Source organism: Salvelinus namaycush, chromosome 24, assembly GCF_016432855.1.
Source record: "Salvelinus namaycush isolate Seneca chromosome 24, SaNama_1.0, whole genome shotgun sequence".
Taxonomy (NCBI): Eukaryota; Metazoa; Chordata; class Actinopteri; order Salmoniformes; family Salmonidae; genus Salvelinus; species Salvelinus namaycush.
Genome location: NC_052330.1, coordinates 126,073 through 152,056, shown reverse-complemented (window position 1 = coordinate 152,056; position 25,984 = coordinate 126,073). Strand labels below are relative to the sequence as shown.

At 42.3% G+C, this 25,984-nt stretch overlaps 1 protein-coding gene across 1 annotated transcript in view; it reads right to left on the bottom strand.

Annotated features, from left to right (window-relative positions):
- The window catches only part of LOC120019576 (radixin-like), a 49,611-nt gene extending 30,874 nt beyond the window's left edge, over window positions 1-18,737 (bottom strand). The window contains exons 1-3 of the mRNA XM_038962884.1: window positions 18,632-18,737; window positions 17,489-17,594; window positions 4,532-4,615 (exon numbers count right to left, since the gene is read on the bottom strand). Of these exons, the coding sequence (XP_038818812.1) occupies window positions 4,532-4,615; window positions 17,489-17,500 (96 nt within the window). The 5' untranslated portion in view covers window positions 17,501-17,594; window positions 18,632-18,737. The remainder of the gene's footprint in view (window positions 1-4,531; window positions 4,616-17,488; window positions 17,595-18,631) is intronic.
- Between the last annotated feature and the right edge of the window lie 7,247 nt (window positions 18,738-25,984).

Genomic DNA, 25,984 nt, shown 5'->3' with positions numbered 1-25,984 from the left:
AAACTATGAAATAACACATATGGAATCATGTAGTAATCAAAAAAAGTATTAAACAAATCAAACCCTTTGCCTTGACAGCTTTGCACACGCTTGGCATTCTCTCAACCAGCTTCACCTGGAATGCTTTTCCAACAGTCCTAAAGGAGTTCCCACATATGCTGAGCACTTGTTGGCTGCTTTTCCTTCACTCTGCGGTCCAACTCATCCCAAACCATCTCAATTTGGTTGAGGTCGGGGGACTGTGGAAGTCAGGTCATTAGATGCAGCACTCCATCACTCTCCTTCTTGGTAAAATAGCCCTTACACAGCCTGAGGATGTGTTGGGTCATTGAAAAACAAATGATAGTCCCACTAAGGGCAAACCAGATGGGATGGCGTATCGCTACAGAATGCTGTGGTAGCCATGCTGGTTAAGTGTGCCTTGAATTCTAAATAAATCACAGAAAGTGTCACCAGCAAAGAACCCCCACACCATAACACCTCCTCCTCCATGCTTTACGGTAGAAATACACATGCAGAGATCATCCGTTCACCCACACCGCGTCTCACAAAGACACGTCGGTTGTAACCAAAAATCTCCAATTTGGACTCCACTGGTCTAATTTCCATTGCTTGTGTTTCTTGGCCCAAGCAAGTCTCTTCTTCTTATTGGTGTCCTTTAGTAGTGGTTTCTTTGCAGCAATTCGACCATGAAGGCCTGATTCAGTCTCCTTTGAACAGTTGATGTTGAGATGTGTCTGTTACTTGAACTCTGAAGCATTTACTTGGCTGCAATTTCTGAGGCTGGTAACTCTAATGAACGTATCCTCTGCAGAGGTAACTCTGGGTCTTTCATTCCTGTGGCGGTCCTCATGAGAGCCTGTTCCATCATAGCGCTTGATGGTTTTTGCGACTGCACTTGAAGAACATTTCAAAGTTCTTGAAATGTTCCAGATTGACTGACCTTCATGTCTTAAAGTAATGTTGGCCTGTCATTTCTTTTTGCTTATTTGAACTATTCTTTCCATAATATGGACTTGGTATTTTACCAAATAGGGCTGGCTATCTTCTGTATACACCCCCAAGGGTGTATACTTAACCAGCATGGCTACCACAGCATTCTGTAGCGATACGCCATCCCACCCTTGTCACAACACAACTGACTGGCTCAAACGCATTAAGGAAAGACATTCCACACATTAACTTTTAAGAAGGTACACCTGTTAATTTAAATGCATTACAGGTGACTACCTAATGAAGCTGGTTGAGAGAATGCCAAGCTGTCATCAAGGAAAAGGTGACTATTTGAAGAATCTCATATATTTTGATTTGTTTAACAGTTTTTTGGTTACTACATAATTCCATATGCTTTATTTCATAGTTTTGATGTCTTCACTATTATTCTACAATGTAGAAAATAGTAAAAATAAAGAAAAACCCTTGAACAAGTAGGTGTTCTAAAACATTTGACCGAGAGAGAGAAAGAGATATATATATGGATGGATGGATGGGAGGCAACAAATACATTTCACTGAATGGTGTAAAGACAGATTGACAGGGGTGAGACAATTAGTTGTAATTTATCTTAATGTTACTTTGTTGTTTGCAGGTGCACTATCCTTCTGACCCTATGCAGCCAGGTCCCATCTACTTTTTAACTCCTCGCAAGTGTGGCTTGTTTAGTGTCTGCTGTGAAGGAATACCACAACAAGTCAACTACTTGATTGAATGTCATCCAGCGCAGTCATCAACTACATGCACCATTTCTTCACCAACTACGGAGTTGGGGAAACACGTGTGGACCTGAATTGTGATAACTGCAGTGGCCAAAACAAGAACAAGTTTGTGCTCTGGTATTGTGCCTGGCGGACCATGCACAAGCTTCACCACAGTCCGGACCTTCACTTCCTGATCACAGGCCACACCAAGTTTTCCCCCCCAACTTGTGCTTCGGCCGCATCAAGCAGCGCTTCAGGAAGACAAGAGTGAACACCTTGTCTGAGATAGCTGGTGTTGTGAAGGACAGCACTGTGACAGGGGTCAACATCCCACAGCTGGTTGGACTGGAGGATGGTACGGTGCTGGTGGAAAGCTATGGCTGGCAACAACACCTGACTCCGTACTTCAGGACGCTGCTTCAGATCAAGCATTACTAGCACTTCAGGTGAATACATTTTCATTTTATGCGGTTATTCTTCTTTTAAACTTGGGAGGTGAATTGATGTTGTGCAAAGTTGTAATGTCTTCAATTTTTCTTTTGTTATTTCCTGTTTAACAGCTTTGATGCTCTGGAGCCTGGTTTTGTCGCCAAGGAGCGTTCCGACTCGGTCGGAACCAGGTTTCAGCTGCTGCGCAATGCTGACATCCCTCCTCCCATAGATGGTCTGCCTGTACAAGCACCACCTGGACTGGACACAGCTAGACGAACGTTTATATTTTTGAGAAGATCAGGGAGGTCAGGGACGAAGAGGCTATGGACATCACATGCCCTGCACCAAAGTCAAGGGCGGGAGTGAAACAGGCTCTCCGAATATAGATTCCCTTGTTCATGCGTGGTTTGGACGGACCAGTCATCAGCACTATCTGCAGTCCCTCTATTCAAACGACTCTCTCCTAATACACACACACGCCATACGTTGCTGCTACTATTCATTTTTTATCCTGCTGCTCAGCCACTTACCCCTGATTGTATGCATACAACTACCTCATATATCACTATCATTACTGATATTGTTCATGTACATACTGTATATTATTTTATTTGTATTAACACTTTCTGATATTGCTACTATGCAAGTAACCATAGGCGGTACAGTTGACACCTTCTGCAGAGACCCATCCACTTAGCAAAATAGTATTATATAAAATGAATATTGATGTGTGGTCTTAACATTATTTTGTGACATACACCACACAGACTCACTAAATACAAATGCTTTGTTTGTAAATTATGTCTGAGTGTTGGAGTGTGCCCCTTGCTATCCATAAATAAAAAAAATATTTTTTAAAAGTTGGGCTGTCTGGTCTAAGGAATTTGAAATTATTTATACTTTTGATACTTACGTACATTTTAGCAATTCCATTTACTTTTGATAGTTAAGTATTTTTAAAACCAAATACTTTTACTCAAGTAGTATTTTAATGGGTGACTTACCTTCATAGAAAATGACTGAAGTAAAAGTATCTTTACATCTGGACACTGTTGACCTGGAATTGTTCCTTATTGTAGGCTACTACCACTTTTAGTCTTAATCTTTACTACACTACTCACTGTTAAGCACACGACCTCACATGTGGATCCTTAAAGAAATGTGTGGGGCTGGCTTAAGAGGGTGTGAACAATGCTGAATGGCTGTAGACAAAGGGCTCTCCAGTAAGTACCAAAACATTCAAAAGGCCCTTTTCTCAAAAGTGAGGTTACAAGTATATCAACTTTCAAAGCAGAATTACTTTCCCATTGTTCCTAAAAAATGCAGTATATGATATACCATTTTGTAGCTGAGTCTCTACTTTCTACCAATGTAAAAAAATAAAAAAATAAATCTAATTTTGCTACATAAGACCAAATCCAGGTGGTGAGTCACACGTGGAATAAATCAAGGGGTATGAATACTTTCTAAAAGGCACAGTACTCAGCAATCTGATGACAATACATCATTATCCTATTGTCCCTCTGAACTTACCGTACAAACACGCTGTACTCCAAAAAGTTGTACAGAAAACATGATGTTCAGGAACTGACTCAAACAGATACGGTATATTTCTGGCTTCCGTAGGAAGGACAATGGTTGGGAAGATTCACTTTCATAAATATTGTCAATTTGGCAATCATATTGTCAGATATATTGTAATCTGATCCAAATAAAGACCTTCGTCATACTCCATTTTCTCACACTACCGTTAATCAGTTTCCAGTAAACTCTTGGCTCTTAGCACAGCACCATTCCTGGTCATGGTCGTCATAGCTCCAGGAGAGAAGGGAAGGTCTGATAAGAACAGTTAAAATCTCTTGAAACCTTCCTTGAGATAACATACTAATGAGTGTGTGTGGGGACAGGACATGCCTGGAGGTATGAAGACAGAGGTGGGGGAGTAGGGTTCAGGGTGGGTCACTGGAGCAGGACCCACACACACACACAACCTAGAAAGCCTCACTAAAATGGTCTTATTACAGTAATGGAGAATTATTGCAAAAGCAGAAACCTGCTATACATACTTGTGGTGTTGGTACGGGTTTTGTTACTACTGATAACAATACTAAACGTATGGCTACAGATGTAGGATCTTAATTTGATTACCCTGTTGCAGGAGAACTTTCCTGCAAAGCAGGACATTTAAAACATGTAGTATGTAATTTCCACTTTGACATTTCAGACTTGATTTTACCTTATGAAAGAAAATGATCGACCCCTAAAAAAAAAGTAAATTAATTATAATCCACATTATAATTCACATTTCTGCAAGGTTATTGTCCTGCTGTAGCAAACTGGCTCAAATTAAGATCCTACATCTGTGTTAAGATGACAGTCATTAGTGTACTGTTAACCCTGACCTGGTCAAAGAGCTGTTTGCCAGTGGTGCTGGGCTGAACGGCAAACTCCAGCTCAGCGTCCATGGTGGTGACGCGAACATTGACCTGAGGAGAGAGAGACATGACAGAAAGACATTAGTAACACAAAAACATTAGTATTTACTAAAAGAGAGATACAGTTGAAGTTGGAAGTTTACATACACCTTAGCCAAATACATTTCAACTCAGTTTCACAATTCCTGACATTTAATCCAAGGAAAAATTCCCTGTTTTAGGTCAGTTAGGATCACAACTTCATTTTAAGATTGTGAAATGTCAAAATAATAGTAGAGGGAATGATTGAATTCATCTTTTATTTATTTTATCATATTCTCAGTGGGTCAGAAGTTTACATACACTCAATTAGTATTTGATATCATTGCCTTTAAATTGTTTAACTTGGGTCAAACGTTTTGGGTAGCCTTCAACAAGCTTCCCACAATAAGTTTGGTGAATTTTGGCCCATTCGTCCTGACAGAGCTGGTGTAACTGAGTCAGGTTTGTAGGCCTCCTTGCTCGCACACGCTCATACTTGCTTGCTTTTTCAGTTCTGCCCACAATTGTTCTATGTTGCTTCAATATAACCACATAATTTTCCTTCATGATGCCATCCATTTTGTGAAGTGCACCAGTCCCTCCTGCAGCAAAGCACCCCAACAACATGATGCTGGGATGGTGTTCTTCAGCTTGCAATCCTCCCCCTTTTTCCTCCAAACATAACAATGGTCATTATGGTGAAACAGTTCTGTTTTTGTTTCATCAGACCAGAGGACATTTCTCCAAAAAGTACGATCTTTGTCCCCATGTGCAGTTGCAAACCGTAGTCTGGCGTTTTTAAGGCGGTTTTGGAACAGTGGCTTCTTCCTTGCTGAGCGGCCTTTCAGGTTATTCGATATAGGACTTGTTTTACTGTGGATAAAAGATACGTTTGTACCCGTTTCCTCCAGCATCTTCACAAGGTCCTTTGCTGTTGTTCTGGGATTGATTTGCACTTTTCGCACCAAAGTACAATCAGCTCTAGGAGACAGAACACGTCTCCTTCCTGAGCGGTATGACGGGTGCGTGGTCCCATGGTGTTTATACTTGTCACTATTGTTTGTACAGATGAACGTGGTACCTTCAGGCGTTTGGAAATTACTCTCAAGGATGAACCAGACTTGTCGAGGTCTAAAAGAAAATTCTGAGGTCTTGGCTCATTTCTTTTTGATTTTCCCATGATGTCAAGCAAAGAGGCATTGAGTTTGAAGGTAGGCCTTGAAATACATCCACAGGTACACCTCCAATTGACTCAAATTATGTCAATTAGGCTATCAGAAGCTTCTAAAGTCATGACATAATTTTCTGGATTTTTCCAAGCTGTTTAAAGGCACAGTCAACTTAGTGTATGTAAACTTCTGACCCACTGGAATTGTGATACAGTGAATTATAAGTGAAATCATCTGTCTGTAAACAATTGTTGGAAAAATGACTTGTGTCATTCACAAAGTAGATGTCCTAACCGACTTGCCAAATCTATAGTTTGTTAGCAAGAAATGTGTGGAGTGGTTGAAAAACGAGTTTTAATGACTCCGACCTAAGTGTACGTAAACTTCCGACTTCAACTGTAGGTGTTCAAACGCTTTAGGAAGTAACAATGAATGAGCAGCTGTAGAGTAATGTACCGTACTTCAAATGGGATGATATGTACAGACTAAACAGACCATGTGTTTATTTGCCTAGTTAAATCAAATTAAAATAAATAAAACAAAAGGTCTGGGCCTCGTAATAGACAGAAAGACTGATCAGAGGGAACTGAGTGTGAAAAATCACGAAGGCGTTTCACACTAACCTAGTGTATGGTTGTGAAAACCCCTACTACACATGAAGGCCTATAGTCAAATTCAATCAAATGTATTTTATAAAGCCCTTTTTACATCAGCAGTTGTCACAAAGTTCATTACACAGATACCCAGCCTAAAACCTCAAAGAGTAACGGCACAGTGGCTAGGTAAAATTCCCTAGAAGGCAGGAACATTGAAAGAAACCTAGAGAGGAAACAGGCTCTGAGGGGTGCCATAGCAGCTGTAGTTAGTTACAGTAAAAAGGAACATGGTTGATTTTAGAAGGGAACCCCTAACGGAGATAGCGATAGGTGGAGATACAGGAGTTGTATTTTTTATTTTATTTTTTTATCCCATTTTCTCCCCAATTTTCGTGGTATCCAATCGCTAGTAATTACTATCTTGTCTCATCGCTACAACTCCCGTACGGGCTCGGGAGAGACGAAGGTCGAAAGCCATGCGTCCTCCGAAGCACAACCCAACCAAGCCGCACTGCTTCTTAACACAGCGCGCTTCCAACCCGGAAGCCAGCCGCACCAATGTGTCGGAGGAAACACCGTGTACCTGGCCCCCTTGGTTAGCGCGCACTGCGCCCGGCCCGCCACAGGAGTCGCTGGAGCGCGATGAGACAAGGATATCCCTACCGGCCAAACCCTCCCTAACCCGGACGACGCTATGCCAATTGTGCGTCGCCCCACGGACCTCCCGGTCGCGGCCGGCTGCGACAGAGCCTGGGCGCGAACCCAGAGACTCTGGTGGCGCAGTTAGCACTGCGATGCAGTGCCCTAGACCACTGCGCCACCCGGGAGGCGAGATACAGGAGTTTAGCCTGTATTGACAATGGCCATCCATTCACTTCATCCATTCACCATTCCGTTCTTTGGTTAATAATTGATAAGACTGACCTACTGTATGCCGCACAAACATGGCAAGTCCTTATTTTTTAGGCATGCCTTATGAGGTGAGCATGCAGGAATGTTTATGGACTCCTAAGTCATAAAATAAATAGGACACTGAACAAAAATATAAAAACGCAACATGTAAAGTGTTGGTTACATGTTTCATGAGCTATTTCGGTCTGTAAAACAATGAATTTAGCAGTATTGGTTTTGTTATATGGTAAAGCAAAATAACAAAGTCATGGCAAAATGCAAAAATGCAAAAATATAAAAATTTAAAAATTAAATAAATAAAAAAATTCGCAGGAAAATTGCTTTAAAAGGGCAACATTTTTCTGCTCCATGGCAGAATGCGTAGAATTGCAGGAAATTAGCTTAAAAACTGCTAAAATGCATCTCAGCTTCATGGAGAAATGTGTAGAATTGCAGGATAAAAAAAATGTTTAAATACAGCGAGCCCATTGCCACGCCCCCTGTCACACCCACCACCTACACCCATTTTTGACCCAGAAAAAAAACCTGGCATGACTGCCTGCTTAAGGAGGTCCACTGAGGTAAATCGTTTTTTAAATATAGTATGTCGCAATGAGAGCGCCCTCTGATTTCCATGAATCAGGCATGACGTCAAGATTGTAGTCTTTCAAAGACTCAATTCCATGTAGGTTAGTTCTTATCACATTATTAAATTCCTGCTACAATATATAATATTCATTACAATATCAGCATTGTAAGCTTACTAACAAACCCTAGTCCTACACCTTTCGCTTCTAGGTCTAATGTTTCAGTTGAGAAAACGAGGCCTACAGTATTTACCCAGGTTATTGGTGTGCACTGACAACCCTATAGAGATGTGTGTGGACTCCGGAATGAGGGAGACTGCTGCTAGCAGAGTCTTTGGTGTTTTCTGTCATCTCCTGGCCATTGTGAATGCCATTGAGGCTCTTTTTATTTATCTAGGCAAGTCAGTTAAGAACAAATTATTATTTACTATGATGACCTACCAAAGGGCCTCCTACGGGGACAGGGGCTGGAATTAAGAATAAAATAAAAAATATATAACAAAAACACACCACAACAAGAGAGACACCACAACACTAAATAAAGAGAGACCTAAGATAACATACAGTAAGTAGCATGGCAGCAACACATGACAACACAGCATGGTAGCAACACAACATGACAGCAGCACAACACGTTAGCAGCACAAAACATTGTACAAACATTATTGGGCACAGACAACAGCACAAAGGGCAAGAAGGTAGAGAAAACAATATCACGTGAAGCAGCCACAACTGTCAGTAAGAGTGTCCATGATTGAGTCATTGAATGAAGAGATGGAGATAAAACTGTCCGGTTTGAGTGTTTGGGTCTTGGGGGTTGTCTGGTCACTGGTCTGCTCCGGTCCTGCAGGGGGAAGATGGACAACCTCAGAGCAAGCAGACACACCTGGTAGCCCGTGACAGAGTTCAATGGAGGCACCCCTCTGTGGGATGCTCACTCCAGGTGTAGGTTGGCGTCTTTGGTCCTTCCGCCACTCCTCTGGTTCTGGTGGTGATGGTCTGGTCTCTTTCTGTTGATCTGCTCCAGGTGGTACTGGTGTGTTCGGCGGCGGCAAGGGAGGAGGCAAGGGAGGATGGCTCGCCTCGGCAGTACTCTACTCGCCTCAAGGCCTGCAGTCTACCATTTCCTCCTCGAGGAGCTGGTCTGGTGAAATTGACGTGAGCAAACTCAATGACGCCCACTGGAAATGGACTGACGGGATGTCTTCTGGGCTGGGGCCTGGGCTCTGACTGACTGGACTGTTTACTCACTGCCTCAGGCTACATACTGAGCCTATACATAATGGCAGTAGATATGGTCAAATGAATTACTCCATAGAAAGAACAATTCAAAGTGACCGTGAATTGACTACAAGAGAAAAGCGCATGAAAGGTTGTTTTTGTTGTTGTGGGCAGCCCCATTTTGCAGTTGTGACTGGGCTAGTCTGCATGTAGGAGTCCAACAATAGGAGTGGTAGAAGTTCAAGGGTTGTTCAGTAGGGCAAACTAGCAAAATGCGTTGCAACCGAAAATTAACATGTTAGACAAATTCAGCAAGTACCTACTCATTTCACTCCATTTCAAAATGCTTTTTTCCATATTGAACACAACCCAGGACTGATATTATCACCACCAAACCTGGAGGGGAGGAGCGCCTATGGGAAACAGCATCCAAAATAGCAATGGAAAAGAGGGAAAAAAGAAAAAAACTAATTTACACAGCAAAACAAAGATCCCTTTTCAGCTGGGCCTCCCCAGTGGTCCCTCTCCTGCACCACTATGCATTTTAATGGACCCAGCTCCCAGACTGCAGAGTCGAACTGACTCCAGGTCAGCTGTGTAAAGGAGCCAGAAAGTAATCTTCCATGTGACGACAAAGTTCAACTGACACCGGATCAGCTAAGTGGGGGAAATGGACTGAAATCCGGTACCGTTTAGCTCAGTTGGTAGAACATGGCAATTGTAGCGCCAGGGTTCTGTATTCGATTCCCACGGGGGACCAGTACAACAACAAAAAGTATGACAATGTATGCACTCACTACTGTAAGTCGCTCTGGATAAGACCATCTGCAAATGACTAAAATGTAAATAAATATAACACACATACACAATACTAGTCAAGTTTGGACACACTTACTCATTCAAGGGTTTCTTTATTTTTACTAATTTCTACATTGTAAAGTAATAATGAAGACATCAAAACTATGAAATGAAATAACACATATGGAATCATGTAGTACCCAAAAAAGTGTTGAATAAATCTAAATATTTTTAATATTTGATGTTCTTCAAAGTAGTCATCCTTTGCCATGACAGCTTTGCACACTCTTGGCATTCTCTCAACCAGCTTCATGAGGTAGTCACCTGGAATGCATTTCAATTAACAGGTGTGCGTTGTTAAAAGTAAATTTGTGGAATTTCTTTCCTTTCGAGCTTTGAAAGTTTCTTCAAATGTAGTCGCAAAAACCATCAAGCGCTATGATGAAACTGGCTCTCATGAGGACGGCCACAGGAATGTAAGACCCAGAGTTACCTCTGCTGCAGAGGATAAGTAACAGACACATCAACATTTGCATTTTGTGGGACTATCGTTTGTTTTTCAACAGGACAATGACCCAACACAACCAGGCTGTGTAAGGGCTATTTGACCAAGAAGGACCACTGGCTTCCAGTTGAAGCTCGCATCCGCTACAAGACCATGGTGCTTGCCTACGGAGCTGAGAGGGGAACGGCACCTCCGTACCTTCAGGCTCTGATCAGGCCCTACACCCAAACAAGGGCACTGCGTTCATCCACCTCTGGCCTGCTCGCCTCCCTACCTCTGAGGAAGTACAGTTCCCGCTCAGCCCAGTCAAAACTGTTCGCTGCTCTGGCACCCCAATGGTGGAACAAACTCCCTCACGACGCCAGGTCAGCGGAGTCAATCACCACCTTCCGGAGACACCTGAAACCCCACCTCTTTAAGGAATACCTAGGATAGGATAAAGTAATCCTTCTAACCCCCCCCCCCCCCTTAAAAGATTTAGATGCACTATTGTAAAGTGGTTGTTCCACTGGATATCATAAGGTGAATGCACCAATTTGTAAGTCGCTCTGGATAAGAGCGTCTGCTAAATGACTTAAATGTAAATGTAAGGAGAGTGATGGAGTGCTGCATCAGATGGCCTGGCCTCCACAATCACCAGACCTCAACCCAATTGAGATGGTTTGGGATGAGTTGGACCGCCGAGTGAAGGAAAAGCAGCCAACAAGTGCTCAGCATATGTGGGAACTCCTTCAAGACAGTTGGAAAAGCATTCCAGGTGAAGCTGGTTGAGAGAATGCCAAGGGTGTGCAAAGCTGCCATCAAGGCAAAGGGTGGCTACTTTAAGAATCTCAAATATATTTTGATTTGTTTAACACTTTGATTACTACATGATTCCATACAGTATGTGTTATTTCATAGTTTGATGTCTTCACTTTATTCTACAATGTAGAAAATAGTAAAAACAAAAGAAAAACCCTTAAACAAGTAGGTGTTTTAAAACTTTTGCATGCTCAAGAATGTGCTGGTTCGCATACCACTGCTGCCATTTAAAATGGCATTTGAGAAAATGTCTGAAACTTGGAAAATCCCCAAGAACAAAGTACACGCTGTGCTACGTGATAATGCACGTAACATGACAAAGGCTTTGGAAGAATGCGGAGTCGCCAGTTTGCCATGCATGGCACACACGCTGCAACTGGCTGTGAACTTAAGGTGTTTTGGCCCAACGCAGCATATCTGACACAGCGGCAACAGGTAGGAAGATAGTGGGCCATTTTAAAAACACTCACATCTAGCATACCCGCCTGGCATAGCCGCCTGCAAGCAATACAGGAGCAGCTTGGAGTGAAGACGAAAAGGCTTAAGTAAGACATTTCCACCAGATGGATCAGTACTTTTTACATGGAGAGCCTGCTGGAACAAAAACGAGTGCTTGGCGTGTACGCAGCTGACTGAGTTACCTGCAACAATCAGTACAAATCAGTGGACTCTCATTGAAAACATGAACACACTCCTAGCTCCATTCGAACAACTGACTCGAGAAATAAGCTCTTCAACTGCATCTGCAGCAGACGTGATACCCTCTGTCATGGCATTGAAACGCCTTCTCAGCAAAACTGTCGACACAGACCGTGGGGTTAAAACTTGCAAAAGTACTCTACTAGACGCTGTGAACAAGTGATTCGGTGGCATTCTCTCTGAGCCTCTTTACTGCTCGATGCTAGGTACAAGGATCGCTACTTCGATGCAGACAAGAAAAGGTTTACGTGAAATGTTAGACACAGCTGGACAAGATGGAAACAGACACAGTGCGCACTAAAGAAGAGGACCCACAACAGAAGAGGCCACAGTCAATTCATGGCCGGTATAGGTCAAGATTTTATTTTAATGTAAAACAAAGCAGGTGTTTTTTTGTGTGTTTTTTTCCCTAAATGAAAGATGAAATGGTGTTGAAATGTTGCTCTCATTTTACTAGTCACGTCAGTTGAGCAAGTTGTGCCATTTATAGCAGCTTATGGCAGCCTAGAGACAGAAATTTTTTCAAACAGTTAAAGCTAAAATGATTAACTGCATTTTAGTTTAAACCAATATTTATTTCAAATAATTTAAGTTTCTCCTTACAGTCAAGATTGGATAGTAAGAAGAGCCACCAGCAACTTAACCATATTTGTAATGCGGGGCAGCTCAACTATGTGTGTCATGAATATCTGTTGTGCGATAAAATACATTCATGATGTGTAGATTTTCTAATTTACAAGTCATTAAACAATCTGTTCCTAACTGAACAAATGACACTTTGTTTCAAATATTTAACTGTACTATAAAGCTTAAAAAAGGATGCTAAAATGTTAAATATCAGTTATCGGAATCGTTTTTTTTGGCAAGGAAAATATCAGATGTCAGTATTGGACAAAAAAAATGTCATATCGGTGCATCCCTAATTGCTGCGGGGACTTGCTTCCATTCAGCCACAAGAGCATCAGTGAGGTCGGGCACTGATGTTGGGTGACTAGGCCTGGCTTGCAGTCGGTGTTCCAATTCATCCCAAAGCTGTTCGATGGGGTTGAGGTCAGGGCTTTGTGCTGGCCAGTCAAGTTCTTCCACACCAATTTCGACAAGCCATTTCTGTATGGATCTCGCTTTGTGCACAGGGGCATTGTCATGCTGAGACAGGAAAGGGCCTTCCCCAAACTGTTGCCACAAAGATCCATTCCTTTAGATTTGTGTTTACTGTTGTGAAATTGTTAGATATTACTGCACTGTTGGAGATAGAAACACAAGCATTTCGCTACACCCGCAATAACGTCTGCTAAACACATGTATGTGACCGATAACATTTGATGAAGAGTGATTCATCACTCCAGAGAACACGTTTCCAGAGTCCAATGGCTGTGAGCTTTACACCACTCCAGCTGACGTTTGGCATTGTGCATGGTGATCTTAAGCTTGTGTGCGGCTGCTTCGGCCATGGAAACCCTAAGAGAACACGCCCAGACTAACAGAGAGTGGAAAGAGTGGGAACCACTACACACACGTACGTATGCATGCACACACAGGCAAACTGACATCTGATCTCATGCAAGTCAGTGAAGGCATTCAGCCAGAACTAGAGGTTGACCGATTAATTGGCAATGCCGATTAATTAGGGATGATTTCAAATTTTCATAACAATTGGTAAATCAGCATTTTTGGACGCCGATTAAGGCCGATAACATTGCAATCCACGAGGAGACTGCGTGGCAGGCTGACCACCTGTTACGCGAGTGCAGCAAGGAGCCAAGGTAAGTTGCTAGCTAGCGTTAAACTTATCTTATAGAAAACAAAGAATCTTAACATAATCACTAGTTAACTACACATGGTTGATGATATTACTAGTTTAAGTAGCTTGTCCTGCGTTGCATACAATCAATGCGGTGCCTGTTAATTTATCATCGAATAACAGCCTACTTCGCCAGAAGGGTGATGATTTAACAAAAGCGCATTTGCGAAAAAAGCACTATCGTTGCACCAATGTACCTAACCATAAACATCAATGCCTTTCTTAAAATCAATACACAAGTGTATTTTTTTTAAACCTGCATATTTAGTTAAAAGAAATTCATGTTAGCAGGCAATATTAACTAGGGAAATTGTGTCACTTCTCTTGCAAGCAGAGTCAGGATATATGCTGCAGTTTGGGCCGCCTGGCTTGTTGCGAACTGTGTGAAAACCATTTCTTACTAACAAAGACCTAATTAATTTGCCAGAATTTTACATAATTATGACATAACATTGAAGGTTGTGCAATGTAACAGCAATATTTAGACTTATGGATGCCACCCGTTTGATAAAATAGAGAACGGTTACGTATTTCACTGAAAGAATAAACATTTTGCTTTCGAAATGATAGTTACCGGATTTTACCATATTAATGACCAAAAGCTGGTATTTCTGTGTGTTTATTATATTATAATTAAGTATATGATTTGATATTTGATAGAGCAGTCTGACTGAGCAGTGGTAGGCAGCAGCAGGCTCGTAAGCATTCATTCAAACAGCACTTTCCTGCGTTTGCCAGCAGCTCTTCGCTGTGCTTCAAGCATTGAGCTGTTTATGACTTCAAGCCTATCAACTCCCGAGATTAGGCTGGCAATACTATAGTGCCTATAAGAACATCCAATAGTCAAAGGTATATGAAATACAAATGGTATAGATAGAAATAGTCCTATAATTCCCATAATAACTACAACCTAATACTTCTTAACTGGGAATATTGAAGACTCATGTTAAAAGGAACCACCAGCTTTCATATGTTCTAAGCAAGAAACTTAAACGTTAGCCTTTTTTACATGGCACATATTGCACTTTTACTTTTCTCCAACACTGTGTTTTTGCATTATTTAAACCAAATTGAACATGTTTCATTATTTATTTGAGACGAAATTGATTTTATTTATGTATTATATTAAGTTAAAATAAAAGTGTTCATTCAGTATTGTTGTAATTGTCATTATTACAAATAAAAATCGGCCAATTAAATCGGTATTGGCTTTTTTTGGTCCTCCAATAATCGGTATCGGCATTGAAAAATCATAAATCGGTCGACCTTTACTCAGAACGTTACCAGAAAACATGACATTAATGCTAAAAATAAACTGGACAAAGACCCACATTTGAATTCTTATTCTGAAACCACAAGAGAAGTAGGCTGATGACAGCAAACTTCCTAACTGACTCGAAACGGACCTAAATATATTAATCAACTAATATTGTATGCAAAGAGCTATCCAACTTTTTAACTATGCCTGCCTGCCTATAACAAACTAACAAGTACCAGTTTGCATCTGCATAGCCCTACAGGAAGCCCTACTCCATTAAGTAACTACAGTGGCTCTCACTTCCCCACTGTCTAGTATATAACACCCTTTACTGGTTAATGAGTTGGTCCCGAATGGTGATCATCACCTGCATTCCCCTGTGCTGTGAACCATTCAATATTCGACCACGTGCATGGTTTGCATGGCTTTACAGGAGACTGTTGCAATGTGGGGTTGTCATGGGAGCCATATAGCCATAAACAACCAATGTGCTGGGTGCAACCTGCTGACGTGCAGTGCACTACCTCCCTGCACTAGGTCCCATGGAGACTGGCGAGGGGGGGGGGGGTAGTATAAACACCTACTGCGCTCCTTTCATTAGGGTATTTAGGACTGAAACCTCTAATATGTGGATACGTTTTGTAGACCCGGGCCCAATATCTCAGCTTGGCCAACTTGTTGACTAAACAGTGTATTAACTTCTATTAGGAACTAAATACGATATAATGTCTAAATATACAATGATGTGGTAAGTGCTAACATGACGACTATTCAGAGTGACATGCCTAGAGGGTGTAACAGCAGGCATCATTATATCATTGAATTATCAATTATTGAAGAGAACAAATTGTTAGCAATGGGTTTCGGACAGGAGGAGGGAACACCCATACAGTATGTGTTGGTTATGGCCACGGCTTGCGTGGCTGTGTTGTCTGACTGTCACATGGACGTTCAAGGGGGCCGCGACTGCACAGAAAGAGGATTTAGGGAAAGCCAAGGAGTGAACACTGTCCCACACTTGGTGATAATGTGTTATTCTAACAAGTGTAACTCGAGCCAGAGAGAGAAGTGAGACCAAACCAGGATCTCAATCTCAGCTGCTCAACTTTCTTTTGTCAGATTTCTTTCTCTTCTTAACCAAATTAACTCTGGCCTACTCTACTAGCTCTATATAATAGAGAAATGTTTAACGTGTACCTTTCACAGTAAAAAGGATTTTGCGTCACAAAGCACAATACAGAATCTCAATAAGATCATGTCAGTGAAACTCTACCTGTCAGTTTTCCCAAAAGCCCTTCCAGTCAGTGTGTAGCAGCCACAGCCAAAACACAAACACCTATGTTGCCCAACCAACGCTATGAATTAAACAACTCAGCATTTTGAGGAGTAATTTGAGTTGCAAAACGATTGACGTCAAAACAAAAAAAATGCAAGACCAAGTTCATTAAAAACAGACTTAAAACTTAGTAATAACTTGCCATTGTAATATTTAATGCCTTGCTCCAACTCTTAAGTTTCAGTTATTCATGTTGAGAGAAGTGAGCCAGTGGCAGTAAATCAATGATTACGCCTCATTGAAATCATGGAAAAGAAAACAATCTGCCATTAGGCACAAAACTTGAAAACCTTGCCTAACAGAGGAGTGACAGAAAGTGCAACTGTCATGCAGCCAGCGCCACACTGATGATGTCACTACTTCCCAGTTTAGTGTGACGCTCTTAACCCCAGGGCAAAACAAACCAACACTCTTTATTACTCCTCGAGTCTTCGACTAGGGGGTGTCTTGGACAAGTGGGGGACTAACTGTGAATACAATACAGTGTACTGTTCAACTATCAACTTCTCTCTGGATCGCACACCATTACGGCTAATAGCACCCCAGGAAAAGCAAAGTAGAAATGTCTCAGTTGAAACACAGCATGTGATTTTAGAGGCTGGTGTGACATTCCATAGAAATCAAATAAACTTTTTATTTCTCTGGCCATTATGGTCAGATGATCCTTTACTTCCTCTCTAGCTAAAGTAATGAAAGTCCATTGTGTTGCTACACTTGTGGGAATTGCTTTCAAAGGCACATTTTCAACAAAAAGCTGGGCAGTTGTATACCTAGGTAGGTCACTGCTAAGATATTACATTAGGTCAAATAATGAGGTTGTGAGAGTAAGACTAGTGAAAAATGACTCAACATCATGTGAGAAACCACATATTCAGACAGTGTGATCACTTACAAGAGGCCAAATTCTTATTCGCATATTCAATATCCTCAATTCGGGAGAATGTATTTCTGTAAGTGAGCACAAAGTTTTCATTTTCATCAACAAGTGACACTACAAATTAAATAATAGAAACATTATACATGTTTACAGCACAAATAGCCCCCATCTCTAGACTGCCATGAATACCTCCTCTCATCACGTGTAGACATCGTGGCAATAAGTCTCTTGCTTGCCTAGGTTACTCCCATCTCGACTCATGACTGGCGACGTATCATAGTTACCAAGCATAGTTTCAGGCAACTCAGAAATACTCGGAATACATTAAAAGCTTTGAAATAAATAAAACTACAGCAATACTTACAGCTTTAGGCATTTTGTTTCCTTCTCCTGAGTTTGTGCGCGGAGCTGTACCTTTGGTTTCCAAATACCTCGGATAGCCTACGAGATGACGTTTCCACAGTGCCTTCCTGTCAGAGGGAGCGAAAGAGGAAAAACGAGTTTCAGCCACCCGGGTGATACTTAGTCAAATGGGACTACCCTTCCTTTTTGAAACGCTGCTGCGAAATAGAGATTGGTTGACGCAGCCCTTGTACGAGTCATTATTATGAATAAACATGGAGGTTTAGATTAAACGAGCCTATCCCATAAATCTCAAAAACACCGTAATACATTGGGAGTCTCCACCCTTCTCGGTAAATATCTTACTTGAGCACCAATACTACATCAAGGTGTGATCCTTACTTCAGCACCACAACTGTATCAATGTGTGAACCTTGCTTGGATAAAATGATGAGGGGGGACGTTCGATGTAGCCTATATGCTGCACCGTGTACAACAGATACATTTTCCAATTTCATATTGGCTACTACTGGGTGTAACGTGGATACAAAGTGGTCTATCCGCCAGGGACAGACACTTACAAAACTACTTGTTGCGATTAGGGTCTGTTACAAATGTAACAACTTGATCAGTTGGAATCACAAGATGGCCAGGAGATTGATTCACTTCTGAAGAAGATACGCATATTAGGGTATTTAATAATAGCCAAAACTGTTTAAGCTATTTCAAAAGTAACAAACCCGACTCGGTTAGGCTACACGACGTGTGTTAAAATAGATACAATGTTCAACGCGTATGGTAGGGATTTTTTTGCTTGTTGAGTCCACCTACCAAACCCAAATCTACAGCTGGTTTACTCGGTTAATCAGTGAATTTAGCATAGCCACTTATTTGTAAAATGTCATGATATTATCGAAAAGTGAATTATTTGACATGACTCGAATAGGCTTCTGGAGGACAAATACGACAAAAATGTCCCCACTATAATAATCCCAGACACCTGATGGAGATGTTTTTCCCCTTATAGCGAAGAGGCAGCAGAAGTACTGCAACAAGTGCGGAAACAAAGTAGTGAGCATCCCTATTCTGCTCAACAGCCTCGCGTTCACATAAATATTCGATGTATAGATAACGCTATACACTGTTACTTTGTAGAATGTCTTACCAGAGCAAGTGGGATTTGAGATGAGATGGTTCTATGGCAAGGCTGCAGCCGCGGATACTCCCCTCTGCTGAACTCGAAGCGCGTTAATATGGCTGCACCGCTCACCTCGGCGCTCCTACTATTAACGCCTGCTTGCATGAGTTCCTGTTTGTCATTCGTACTCCAGCAACTCCCATCAATGACACGTACTAAGAACTGAAGTCATGCAAGCTTGTAGAAAAGTGCATAAATGATTTACAGTAGGGATATGCCAACAACTCCATTTTTTTAAATGGGGATTTTCAGCCTGGCTCTGTTTATCATAGACGTTTTTATCCTAGAATTATCCAAACCACAAGCTAGAACTAGCACATTTTCATTTCACTGGTAGAATCGCAAAGTTTCGACTACCTGTGTATGTCTGCTCACAATGAACCACAAAGTCCGGCAGCCATTAGCCTTAGCAAAGACAGTAGGAGCTGAGCACAAAAAAATTGCATCCCTTGAGAGAGCAATAACAAGATGTATGTCAGGAGAAGTGCAGTATTATCATAAGGAGACAAATTCTTGGAATATGGAGGAGGAATGGTGGGAAAAAGAAAGGCAGAGGAGGTCGAAGAGAGAGAGGGAGGAAGAGGGTGAGCTTGAATCGGTTAAAAATGGTGGGAAAATGGGAGATGGTTTGTTAAAGAAGAATGGTAGAAAGTTTAAGCAGAGTGAGCTGCACGCCGGATCGAAGACAGGAGGAGAAATGAGAGTGAGTTAGAGGTAGGTGTGATGGAAGAGATTGGAAGGGGTAGGTGTGATGGAAGAGATTGGAAGGGGTAGGTGTGATGAAGTTCCGAGGCTTGCACAGAGGGTCAGGATAAAGATGAGTCTGTGACGGGAGGAGTGCCATTTTTTGAAAAAGTGGACCCTTGCCTTTTGGCTGATCCATTTGTGGTTTCATGGTGGGTGAAAACAAAGTTGGGTGCTGTGGAATGGTGAAGGCAACCAGAGGTGGTCTGGTGATAATTTGTTGTGTTTCTGCTGGTCAGAGGGAGCAGGTGCTCTGCGTTAAACAAATGGGGACAAGAGATGTGAATTGTTTTGCTCTCAAGAAAAGGAGTGATTACTGGGGTAGCTGTAAATGTGAAAGCTGATCAACTGAAGGGGAAGATGATCCTCGTCGTTTAGTGCAACGCAGATAGGGTAGCGTGAGTAGTGAAACAAAAGTCGTCTGTTCTTTTGAGTTTTGATGTTGAGTCTTTGCCCGCCAAAGTGATGTTAGGATATATAAGTTATCCCGTACGAGCGTTTGTTCCGGAATTACGTTGTTACAGATGTCAAGCTTATGGGAATGTGGCAGCAGTGTGTAGGAGGGAGGATCCTAGGTGTGAGAAGTGTATAGAAGAGCATGAGACAAAGGAATGTGTAGCATTGGGGAAAGTAGTGCTATGTGTTGACTGTAAGAGTGCCCATGGGGCTGGGGATCAGAAATGTCCAGTGCGAGAGAGGAAGATTGAGTTTCAGGGTTAGAGTTGTGCAGAAACTGTTGTATGCTGAGACAGAGAAGAAAGTAGAGGAAGATGTGTCAAGGTGGAGGGATCCTGAAAGGAGTGGTGTGAGTAGTAGATCTGTACCAGTACAGAGGGATAGGGCAAAGAGTGATACAGTGCATTCGGAAAGTATTCAGACCGCTTGACTTTTTCTACATTTTGTTACGTTACAGCCTTTTTCTAAAATTGATTAAATGGGTGTTTTCCCCCTCGTCAATCTACACACAATAACCCATAATAACAAAGCAAAAACTGTTTTGGCTAAATATTTCCAAATGAATTAACAAAAAACTGAAATATCACATTTACGTAAGTATTCAGACCCTTTACTCAGTACTTTGATGAAGCACCTTTGGCATGATTACAGCCTCAAGTGTTCTTGGGTATGACGCTACATGCTTGGTACACCTGTATTTGGGGAGTTTCTCCCATTCTTCTCTGAAGATCCTCTCAAGCTCTGTCAGGTTGGATGGGGAGCTTCGATACATATCTATTTTCAGGTCTCTCCAGAGATGTTCGATTTGGTTCAAGTCCGGGCTCTGGCTGGGCCACTCAAGGACATTCAGAGACTTGTCCCGAAGCCAATCCTGTGTTGTCTTGGCTGTGTGCTTGGGGTCGTTGTCCTGTTACAAGGTGAACCATCACACCAGTCTGAGGTCCTGAGTGTTCTGGAGCAGGTTTTCATCTGGGATCTCTCTGTACTTTGCTCCGTTCATCTTTCCATTAATCCTGACTAGTCTCCCAGTCTCTGTCGCCAAAAAACATCCCAACAGCATGCTGCTGCCACCACCATGCTTCACCGCTTGGGATGGTGCCAGGTTTCCTCCAGATGTGACGCTTGGCATTCAGGCCAAAGAGTTCCATGTTGGTTTCTTCAGACCAGAGAATCTTGTTTCTCATGGTCTGAGTCCTTTAGGAGTCTTTTGGCAAACTCCACTGAGTACTGGCTTCCGTCTGGCCACTCTACCATAAAGGCCTGATGGTTGTCCTTCTGGAAGGTTCTCCCATCTCCAAAGAGGAACTCTGGAGCTCTGTTAGAATGACCATCAGGTTCTTGATCACCTCCCAGACCAAGGCCCATCTCTCCTGATTGCTTAGTTTGGCCGGGTGGCCAGCTCTTGGAAGAGCCTTGGTGGTTCCAAACTTCTTCCATTTAAGAATGATGGAGGCCACTGTGTTGTTGGGGACCTTCAATGCTGCAGAATTTTTTTGGTACCCTTCCTCAGATCTGTGCCTCAACACAATCCTGTCTCGGAGCGCTACAGACAATTCCTTCGACCTCATGGCTTGGTTTTTGCTCTGACGTGCACTGTCAACTGTGGGATCTTATATAGACAGGCGTGTGCCTTTCAAAATCATGTCCAATCAACTGAATTTCCCACAGGTGGACTCCAATCAAGTTGTAGAAACATCTCAAAGATGTTCAATGGAAACAGGATGCACCTGAGCGCAATTTCGAGTCTCATAGTAAAGTGTCTGAATACTTATGTTGATGTGATATCAGTTTTTTATTTATGATAAATGTGCAAAAATGTCTAAAAACCTGTTTTTGCTTTGTCATTATGGGGTATTGTGTGTACATTGATAAAGGGGGAAAACTATTGAATCCATTTTAGAATAAGGCTGTAACATAACAAAATGTGGAAAATTCAAGGGGTCTGAATACTTTCCGAATGCACTGTATATATTGTGTAAGCGAGCTAGGTAGTGTCAACAGCCATTGTCAGCCAATCCAGTCGGGGTTGGAAGCTATGGTGAGCTATGATTGGTAACTTGCGTCTCAACATTGCAGAGGATTTGAATGAAGTTTAGCTTTCTGCAACTTTAGTCCTGCCCTCTCGCTCATCATGCTCAGAAGCGCCACTCGCTTTGCTAGTCTCCCTCATGTGGGTATCAACAAGTATGTTAGGCTGTGCTACATGTCAACAAATCAGGTAGGGGTTGGAATCTATGGTTTGCTTCGATTGGTCACTAGCATCGCAATATTAAGGAAGATAACGTTCAGCTTTCCCAACTTTAGTCCCACCCTGTTCATTTCCCTTTCCCCTGTTCGCATCGCCCACAGTGGGTTTTGACCAGAGGCGGCCTCCTCTTGACAAATGCTTTGCACCAATGCTTCGCTTGAAATTTGCATGAAATAGAGCAGAGCTCACCTTTTTCTACAGCTAGCAGGGTTCCCGCTCACCTTCCCATAATCCCCTGCACATTTCTCCGTGTGCCCTTGTTGAAAATGAATGGGGGTGTAAATTCTCCTGCCAAATTAGTTGTTGGTGAAAACCTTCTGTCAATGGTCCCCGCCCACTCCGCTTCTCTTGCTTTCCTTCCATTGAAAGTGAATGGGTGTGTTCGAGCGGATACTTTTGTCAACTCTGTGACCATCGTTGGTCGCCACCTTTCAAAGTTCGTTACATTATGGGGATAACAATTGGCCGAAATGTGCCTACATGTCGACTGCATGACATCCATGCGATCAAATGTAATTTAGTTTCAACTGCAGTTGACTTCAATTTTTTTGCAGTTGCCCCTCAGCCATCGCCTGCATTCTGGGAGGCACACATTTTCAACCAATCATTGGTGTTTTTGTTTGACCCATGCAAACGGGACCAACGATGTGACTGAAACAGGAAGCCACTTTGCTGCGATTCATATGTATACAGTGGATATGTACATTTAATGTGATATTTGAGTCTCTCCCCAATTGGTAGTACAATGTAAACACATATTTACAAATGGTGTGTGTGATATGGTAGTTGGAGACATGTTTATTTCGGCATTACAAATAAACATTTTTAGAAACAATGGCAACACTGCCATGTTGCACTGAGCCTTGATGTTGGAAAACTCACAACAGTCTCCGACTTTCGGCTGTAGCAGACGCACCTCCCCAGACTTCACTCTTCGACTTTCGTCTGCAGTCGGTTGCTTCATTATACAAAACAAGTCAAAGATGGTCTATTATATTGACAAGATATTCGGGTGACCGCTCAACAATGGAAATATATGCCCTGAATGATGGAAGGCAGACAGGAGGAGGCAAGATCAGGTGGGACAGTTCTAGCCAATGACAGGGCAGATACCCGAGTGAAAAACAAGCCATAGAGACAGAGGATTAATCTTTGTATCTGTGCTATTGTAGCGTCTGTGACAGCATGGGCAAGTGCCATTAAAGGCAATCTCCATTTTCAACTAGTCCATTTTCTTCTTAATTGGTTGATTTCTCCAAACTCATAGGAATCCTGAACTAGTTGACTACTATAAAATGATGGAAGCCCTTAAAATGGGAATTCTCCACGCAAATACGGGTTATATCCACGAGTCCTCTCGCTGACAACAGCACAACTCAGTTGTTTTTTCAAAGTTGCCGAAATGACACGCGCGTCCACCTATATCAGTGCATTTGTAACTACCCAACCATTACCAAACTTTTATTCGATCAAATAAGCCACACGTAGCTAATGAGAAATTCATTTTTTTGTTTACCAAATTCAACAATCATTGACCTCCATACACAAATTCCTCACTTCGTGGGCTGAACAAGCCCAATGGTTTACAATGTTTCACCGCGCAATGCCCCTTCCTAGTATAAACGGGGCATAACAAAATAGCCAGGGTGTCAAAAACAAAAGCAAAATATTAAATGCACGTGTATATTTGCATTACGAGACATTCGTTTCTATTTGTGTAGTTGAGGAATAGCGCGCGTCAGAATCACACGTCCTTGTATAAACTCAATCTAGGAGGCGCAGTGAATGGGGTTGGGGAGGTTTCATAACTGTACACCGACCAATAGTTGAGCAGGATTAAAATAGAACAGTATATATCGGAGTTAAATCCTGAAGTGAAACTACAGGTCAGAGCGCACCACATGTAGTCTGATGTACAGAAACGGCCACTTGTAAAGAAGAAATTGCAGTGATGCAATCCTTTGCACTCTCTTAAACAGATACTGTACATGTGTTCTGAAACCAGATGTACTTTCCAGCAAATGTCTTACGGTTTTGAAAAAGACAAAAAAACGATTTAGCATAATGACTGACCAAGGCTAAGGTTTTGTTTTCAATCATTTTAAAATATAGCATACTGTATTTTGTTTTAAACATCCAGTGCTTGACTTGGACTAAAATAGTTGGCTGAACTAATTTTGGGTGCTGGTACTGTTTACATTTAGGTGCAGAAGCTCCACAATACCTTTGAGCTAATATTCGATAAGAGGAACAGGAGCTCAAGCAGTAGACACTGAGGTGATGGTACTCAGCTCCAGTGAGCTCCTGACCATGTCAAGCACTGTAGGCCTTAACATGACTTTTCATCAATGCAAAGGGTAGCAGATTACGTTCAACTATAGGCTAGTACAAATAGAGTTGTTGAGGATGTATGAGAAGTTAGGAAATTAAAGTTTTACAGACCTGTTGTGAAAAGAAACAAGAATTGAGTGATTGAACACCAGCATCATTTAAAGAGACATACAAACAGCATTTTGGTAAAATGACTAACAGTGGGAAAATAAAACAAGCAACCAGTTGCAGATGATAGGCTACTGAAACATGAGCCTACAACAAATAAGGCAACAACATGTCAACACTGGGGCCCCTCAGGTGTGTGCTTTGTCCCTACTGTACTTCCTGTTCACCCACGACCAAACATGATTCCAAAACCATCATTCAATTCTGACAACACAACAGTGGTAGGCCTGATCACCGACAACAATGAGACAGCCTATAGGGAGGAGGTCAGAGACCTGGCAGTGTGGTGCCAGGACAACAACCTCTCCCTCAATGTGAGCAAGACAAAAAAAGCTAATCGTGGACTATAGGAAATGGCTGGCCAAACAGGCCCCATAAACATTAACGGAGCTGGTCGAGAGTTAAGTTCCTTGGTGGCCAAATCACCAACTAACTATCATGGTCCAAAAACACCAAGTTATACAGCTACACCAGCGAGAGCATCCTGACCGGTTGCATCACCGCCTGGTATGGCAACTGTTCGGGTTTCTGACCGTAAGGCTCTACAGAGGGTAGTGTGTACGGCCCTGTACATCACTGGGGCCAAGCTTCCTGCCATCCAGGACCTATATTCTGTACTAGGCTGTGTCAGAGGAAAGCACAAAAAATTATCAAAGACTCCAGTCACCCAAGTCATAGACTTCTCTCTGCTACCGCACGGGAAGCGGTACCGGAGCACCAAGTCTAGGACAAAAAAGCTCCTTAACAGCTTCAACCCCCAAGCCATAAGTATCAGGTTTCAGGTAAGACTTTAAGAAACAATGTTTATTGCAAGAGGGGCAGGCAAACAACAGGTCAAGGCAGGCAGGGGTCGATAATCCAGAGTAGCAGCAAAGGTGGCAGGCTCAGGGTCAGGGTCAGGGTCAGGGTCAGGCTGAGACACAACCCGCTGGTTGACTTGAACAAATAAGACGAACTGGCACAGACAGACAGAAAACACAGGTATAAATACCCAGGGGATAAGTGGGGAAGATTGATGACACCTGGAGGGGGGTGGAGACAAGAACAAGGTCAGGTGAAACAGATCAGGGCGTGACAATAAGACTGCTGAACAATTAATCAAATGGCCACCGGACTATTTACATTGTTTTTTACACTGCTGCTAGGAGCTGTTTATTAACTATGCGTAGTCACTTCAACCCGACCTACATGTACAAGTTAACCTGTACCCCCGCACATTGACTCTGTACCGGTACTCCCTGAATAAAGTCTCGTTTTATTTGGTAAATATTTTCTTAACTCTTTCTTGAACTGCACTGTTGGTTAAGGGCTTGTAAGTAAGCATTTCACGGTAAGGTCTACACTTGTTGTATTCGGTGCATGTGACAAATAAA